Source organism: Myotis daubentonii, chromosome 1 (assembly GCF_963259705.1).
Source record: "Myotis daubentonii chromosome 1, mMyoDau2.1, whole genome shotgun sequence".
Taxonomy (NCBI): Eukaryota; Metazoa; Chordata; class Mammalia; order Chiroptera; family Vespertilionidae; genus Myotis; species Myotis daubentonii.
This window is the reverse complement of record NC_081840.1, coordinates 76,855,964-76,862,671: the sequence shown is the minus strand read 5'-3', so window position 1 is coordinate 76,862,671 and position 6,708 is coordinate 76,855,964. Positions and strand designations below refer to the sequence as shown.

The 6,708-nt window shown below is 43.0% G+C and overlaps 1 pseudogene and 1 gene segment (V, D, J or C); one reads left to right on the top strand and one right to left on the bottom strand.

Annotated features, from left to right (window-relative positions):
• The first annotated feature begins 1,723 nt into the window (after positions 1-1,723).
• On the top strand, positions 1,724-2,394 carry LOC132224149 (large ribosomal subunit protein uL16-like; annotated as a pseudogene).
• A 3,639-nt stretch (positions 2,395-6,033) lies between these two features.
• Positions 6,034-6,708, bottom strand: LOC132227844 (T cell receptor alpha variable 13-1-like). The segment is given in 2 exon segments: positions 6,034-6,419; positions 6,579-6,708. Coding segments are annotated over 2 exon segments (441 nt in total).

Genomic DNA, 6,708 nt, shown 5'->3' with positions numbered 1-6,708 from the left:
AAAAAAAAAAAAACGCTTTTAGAAGAGTGGTAAGTTTATGGCAAGAGTGGATAGAGATACTTCACACTCTGCTTCTTCACAATGTTACCCTAGAGCCACTAATTATTGATCATTTTCTGAGTAAGACTGGTGGGATGCAGGTAAATCTACACAATAGAAATGAGCTCTTCCATGCTAGAGTGTTAATAAGATGAAAGAACACAAAGGTCACATAGTAGGTATCTTATAAAGTAAATGAGGGTATCTTAACTCAGCTAACAAATCTAAATTAAAGTAACTCATTAAACAATATAAAATAACATCTATATGTATAAAACCATAATATGCAAATAGACCCAACGGCAGAACAACCAAACAACAGAAGAACCAGTCTCTATGATGTGCGTTGACCATCAGGGGGCACGTGCAGAGCATGGCAGGAGTCAGCAGTAGGAAACAGAGCATGGAACATGGCTGCAGGATGGTGGAGCAGGTGAGTAGGGGCACCAGACCAAGGCAGGGTGCTGGTCGCTGTCATTGGGGCAAGCCTGTGGTGTTTACTGAAAATTCTTTGCTCCTGCATGCTGCAGTCCTGACCAGCACTTGCACCTGCTGCCAGCGCTGGCCCTGCTCACACCCACTTCCAGTGCTCAGTGCCCCTGAGGGCTTCTCCACCTCCCCCTGTTCCTGAGAGGCGATTGGAGCCAGTGCGACTCGCACCTGCTGACAGTGCCAGCCCCACTCGCTCCGCTACTGGAGCCGGCCCCAATCACTCTGTACTGTCAGTGCATTGGAGCTGGCCCCAATCACTCTGCACTGTCAGTGCATGGGAGCAGCAGTGGCGGGAGCAGGCCTGCTGGCAGACAGGGGACCAAGGCTGCAGAGGAAGGGGCCAGGATGGGGCTTGGAGGATTGGCGGAGACCCACCCTTGTACCCACCACAGCCTCACAGCCCACAGTTCCTTTCAAGGTGCATGAATTTGTTCACTGGGCCCCTAGTATACATATAAGTTCTCTGATTAATCTCTTCCCAACCTTTCCCCTTCCCTCTGAAATAATCAATCTGTTATATGCTTCATTATCTGGATTATTTTTGTTCATCAGTTTATTTTGTTCATTAGATTCCACATATAAGTGAGATCATGTGATACCTATCTTTCTCTGACTGGCTTATTTCACTTAGCATAATACTCTCCAGGTCCCTCAAAGGGTAAGAGATCCTTCTTTGAAAATAGTGTACATTTGACCAGGGTGGGAGAATTAGGGAATTAATTATTTATTCAATATCTTTCATCCCACTTACTTATTTATAACACTAAAAAAAATAATATTTTTAAAGGAGATTGTGGCCAGGCAGATGTGGTTGGATGGTTGAGTGTGGACCCATGAACCAGGAGGTTGCAGTTCAATTCCCTGTCATGGCACATGCCTGAGTTTCAGACTCCATCCCCAGTAGGGGCGTGTGGGAGGCAGACAATGGATGATTCTCTCTCATATTGATGTTTCTATCTCTCTTTCTCTCTCCCTTCCTCTCTCTGAAATCAATAAAACTTTTTTTTTTAATGAGAAGATTGTGGTCAGTAATGTTTCATTCAGTCAAAACAAAACATGTAGATTAGGCAGGGAGATTTGTAACAAATTATCTTTAAATTAGTCCAATGCCTTTGTGCAATACACTAATAATAAGGTGGCTGATGAATACATATCAAAAATATCCTGCTCTTTCCCTTCAGTATGCCACTGAAGAGCCTGGTGTTGCCATGGGTCACTGCCCTGCCCAGTGTTACTGGTATTGTAAGAACAAGCCATACCCAAATTCTTGCTTCTGCCTCAGTATCCCTGATGCCAAAATCCGCATCTTTGACCTGGGGCGGAAGAGGCAGAAGTAGATGAGTTCCCACTCTGCGGCCACATGGTGTCAGATGAAGATGAGCAGCTCTCCTCCGAAGCCTTGGGGGCCGTATGAATCTGTGCCAACAAGTACGTGGTGAAAAGTTGTGGCAAAGATGACTTTCACATCCAAGTGCAGCTGCACCCCTTCCACGGCATCCGCATCAACAAGATGCTGTCTTGTGCTGGGGCCGGCAGGCTCCAGGCAGGTATGCGGGTGCTTTTGGAAAGCCCAGGGCACAGTGGCCAGAGTCCACATTGGCCAAGTCATTATGTCCATCCACACCAAGCTGCAGAACAAGGAGCATGTGACTGAGGTCCTACACAGAGCCAAATTCAAGATCCCTGGCCACCAGAAGATCCACATCTCCAAGAAGTGGGGCTTTACTAACTTTAATGTGGATGAGTTTGAAGACATGGTGGCCGAGAAGCACCTCATCCCAGATGGCTGTAGGGTCAAATATATCTCTAGTCGTGGTCCCCTGGACAAATGGCCGGCCCTGCACTGGTGAGAGTCTCGGTGCTGCTCCCCACCTTACACCCACCAATAAATCAACTTTCTATTTAAAAAAATCCTACGTAGCACAGAAAGAAGGATTTAAGTCATAATGGGAGCAAAAAATTACAAGTCTAAGAGTAAATTTAATTATCTCAAAACAACAGAGCTTTATTGAGAAAGTCATATATAAATGAAAAGATATAGTGCATACTTAAATAATCAAATATAGACATTAAAAATATTTGTTATTCATGAATCAACTCATAAATTTATTCTATCACAAACCTTAAATTAAAATGATGGATAAATACCAGAATTCACTTTTCTTTCTTAAATAACTATCTTCTGATTATCAAATATGTGAAAAAGTTTGTTCTAGGTACTGAAGCTACTGCAGTGAATAATACACAACTCTGTCTTCTAAATTCTATGAGAGAGTAAATGCAAACATATACCTACAAGCCACGCCCACATGCCAAGCAGGAGCAAGTATGCAAATTAACCCAACTAAGATGGCAGAGGCCACAGAGCTGGAGCAAGCAGGATGCTTGGGTTGCCCCCAGCAATGGAGGAGGCCAAGTTTCCCGCCTGCTCTGGCTGGACCTGGGCCCCACTCAAGGCTACAAAGTTTCAATTATAGAAGATAAATAAATCCCAGGGGGAAAAAAAAAAAGGAGAAGCTGGGAACTTCGGTCGCCAGGGGGTATGGCCAGCCTGCAAACAGCCCTCAGCCCCTCACCCAGGCTGGCCAGGCACCCCAGTGGGACCCCCATCCTTAAGGGGGTGTGGCCAACCTGAAAACAGCCCTCAGCCCCTCACCCAGGCTGGCCAGGTACCCCAGTGGGACCCCCACCCTGATCTGGGACACCCTTCAGGGCAAACCAGCTGGCGCCCACCCATGCACCAGGCCTCTATCCTATATAATAAAAGGGTAAATTGACCCTAACAGCAGAACAACTAGGAATGACTGGTCACTATGACACACACTTACCACCAGGGGGCAGATACTCAATGCAGGAGTTGCCCCCTGGTGGTCAGTGCCCTCCCACAGGGGGAGCTCTGCTCAGCCACAAGCCAAGCTGATGGCTACCAGCATGGCAGTGGTGGCGGGAGCCTCTCCCACCTCCTCAGCAGCGCTAAGGATGTCCAACTGCAGCTTAGGCCTGCTCCCCGCTGACAAGTGGACATCCCCCGATGGCTCCTAGGCTTCCAGAGGGATATCTGACTGCCAACTTAGGCCCAATCCCCTAGGGAGTGGGTCTAAGCCAGCAGGTGGACATCCCCCGAGGTGTCCCAGAATGTGAGAGGGCACAGGCCGGGCTGAGGGACCCCCCTGAGTGCACAAATTTTTGTGCACTGGGCCTCTAGTCCTATCATAAAAGGCTAATATGCAAATTGTCCCCTTGGGAGTTCAACCAACCAGGAGTTCAACTGCTCCCTAATGTGTGCTGACCACCAGGGCGTGGCACAGAACGAAGGAAGGCCCCTGCGGGCAGGCAACAGCCAGCAGCCAGCAGCTGGGGGAAGGAAGAACCTGATCGGCCCTGATCACCAGCCAGGCCTAGGGACCTTACACATGCAGGAATATTGTGCACCAGGACTCTAGGCTATCTATATAAAAGGCTAATATGCTGAGTGTCCGACTGTCTGGGTAATGACATCAAGTAGCAACACCTGGCTTCCTCTCCCTAGCGATGACTAGCCTCAGGTGGAAACACTTTACACTGTAACCATATGTCTGTGAAGTGTTTTCCCATGCCTCATCTCATTTAATCCTCACAGAAGTCCTGGAGTAGGTAGACAGGAGACTCAGTGGAATCCCATTTTCTTTTCATTAGCTGGAAAACAGAGATTTAGAAAGCTTAGAAAGTTGATCTGACTGAAAAGAAGTAAGAAATGGTGAACCTTGAAAATGACTTCAGGTTTTCTCACTGCACAGAATATAGTCAAACACTGCTGCAATTAAATATTTTACCTTTTTTTCTTCCTGCGTGTCTGCAATAATAATCTGCTTCATGTTGATATTTACTGCTGTGTTGCTGACAATTACCTGAAAGAGAAGTTGGGGTGCTTCACTGGGCTGGAAAAAGTTTAGCTAAATTAGAAAGCAGGACTAATTAAGCAAATTTATTCTATATCTATAAAAGGCTAAGTTGACTCGCACATGTGCAATACATATAAAGCTTTTGCTGCCACCAATCACATGTGTGTGTTTCGATCTGTCATTGTCGATTATGAATTTGGTTATTTTTGTTGACATTCTGAAGCTGAAAGAAAGTGGTGTCGTCACACGGAAGTAACAATGGCAATTAAATATGATCATAATAGTGATCCAGGTAGATATAATTATCCCCGTGTAACCAAAGTTGCCGTCACGAAGATGGAGGACCTCGTTTTGAAAGGGACTTGCTCATTCATTGTAAACCAGATCCCAATAACCTGGATGCCACTAAAATGAAACAAATCAGCATGCTTTTCCTACATTAGATGCAATGATGCATCCTGTTCTTTTCCCACATGGTGAAAAAGGCTGGGGAACGGATATTGCACTAAGACTCAGAGAGGATAGTGTAATCAACAATAATACTAGATTCAACAGATGATGCCAGAAAGAAAAATTTTCCCATCAAATTTCTTAAAAGTATTACTCCTTCGGGAAATGCCGTGTCATAAATTAGAATTGAAAGTAGGCGCAATCAGCATGCTACTGAGGAATCTTAATAGTAAATGGGGTCTTTGTAATGGTACTAGATTTATTATCAAAAGATTGTGAACTAATATAATCAAAGCTGAAGTATTAACAGGATCTGTGTAGGAGAGGTTGTTCTGATTCCAAGAATTGATTTGTCCCTGTCTGACACTGGCTTCAGTGTTAGAATAAGTTTAATCAATTTATCAGTCATTGTTTTTATCAATGTTGTTTTATATCATGTTTTTATATCATGTCTTTGTTATTGTTATATCATGTTGTTATTGTTTATTTGTTAATCAATTTATATATTATTTTTATATACATTTTACTAATTTTCTTTCATCTCTGACACTTCTATTACAGAAAAAGTGTTAATAGCAATATTATAATATTTCTTCTAATTAATTTCCTTTCAATGTGCATGAATTCATGCACCAGGACACTAGTAAAATTATAAGTTATTAAAATCTCTCATACAGCTATTAAAAAGCAGATGTTTGAAATACTTTATGAAATGGAAATGCACTATTCAAGGTATAATAGTGAAAAAAATGATACTAATTACAATAAAAATTGATGAAAAGAGTGATCCAAATAATATTAATCTTACCTCATTACAGAATTATCAATTTTGTGGTTTTGTACTGTACATATTTTCAATGTTTAGCATATAATGTTTTAAAATAAAATAAATAAATACTATTTTTAAAATAAAATACTTAAATGTCCATCCACAGTAAGAATTATGATAATGATGGTAAGAAGTTTTATATAGGCGTGGTATCTAAATATCAAATGTAAATTCATCTTTAAAGCCTCAATTTCAACATAAAACATTACTAACTCCTTTCAAGAATCCATATGCAATAGCCATTCAACAAAATATTTTAACACTTCCTGGATCATCTTGAAACTAACCTTCCTATTATGTGTTTTTAACATACAACACATTAGATTCCACTTGCAGACAATTTCACAAATGCTGTGCTTGCAGGTCTCTCCCAGGCAGAGGGGGCTGCCCCACTCGCAGGTTTGTGTGCAGGATGAAGGTGCCTGGGAAGCAATGTGCACCCGCTGCACAGAAGTAGACAGCTGAGTCTCCAGGTTGGGTGGCTGCCATGTGCAGCGAGAGATGTTTGGCCGCCTTATTCAAGAAAACAGTGAGTCTTCCAGCTTGGTTTTTGTCCTTATTTGAACGAATGTCTATAATGAACTGGGGACCTTTTCCAGGTTCTTGTTTATACCAAGGAAAGTAGTTTGAGACACTGTCTGAATAAGAACAGTTGATAACAGCGGTGTTTCCCTCCTGGACATTCAGGGTAGAAGGATGCTGATCCACTTTCTCTCCGTGGCTGACCCCTATGCAGAAAGAAAGAGTCAGAGAAAGAAGAACACTGACCAGATCATTAAACTTTATCATTTTCTTTTTATCCAGTAACTAAGGAACCCTGAATAAAGCCAGTGTTGCTTCTAAAGAATATCCACTAATATATTGTTTCCCATAAACCCTCAACTCACGGTCCAGCTGCAGCCACAAGAACATGAACAAAGCTCCAATGGACGTCTTCATCATTCTTCCTACTCAGGAGCAATTGTGCACCTGCAATCACAGCCAGGGGAGCTACTGCTGTTATCAAGTTACCCCTCC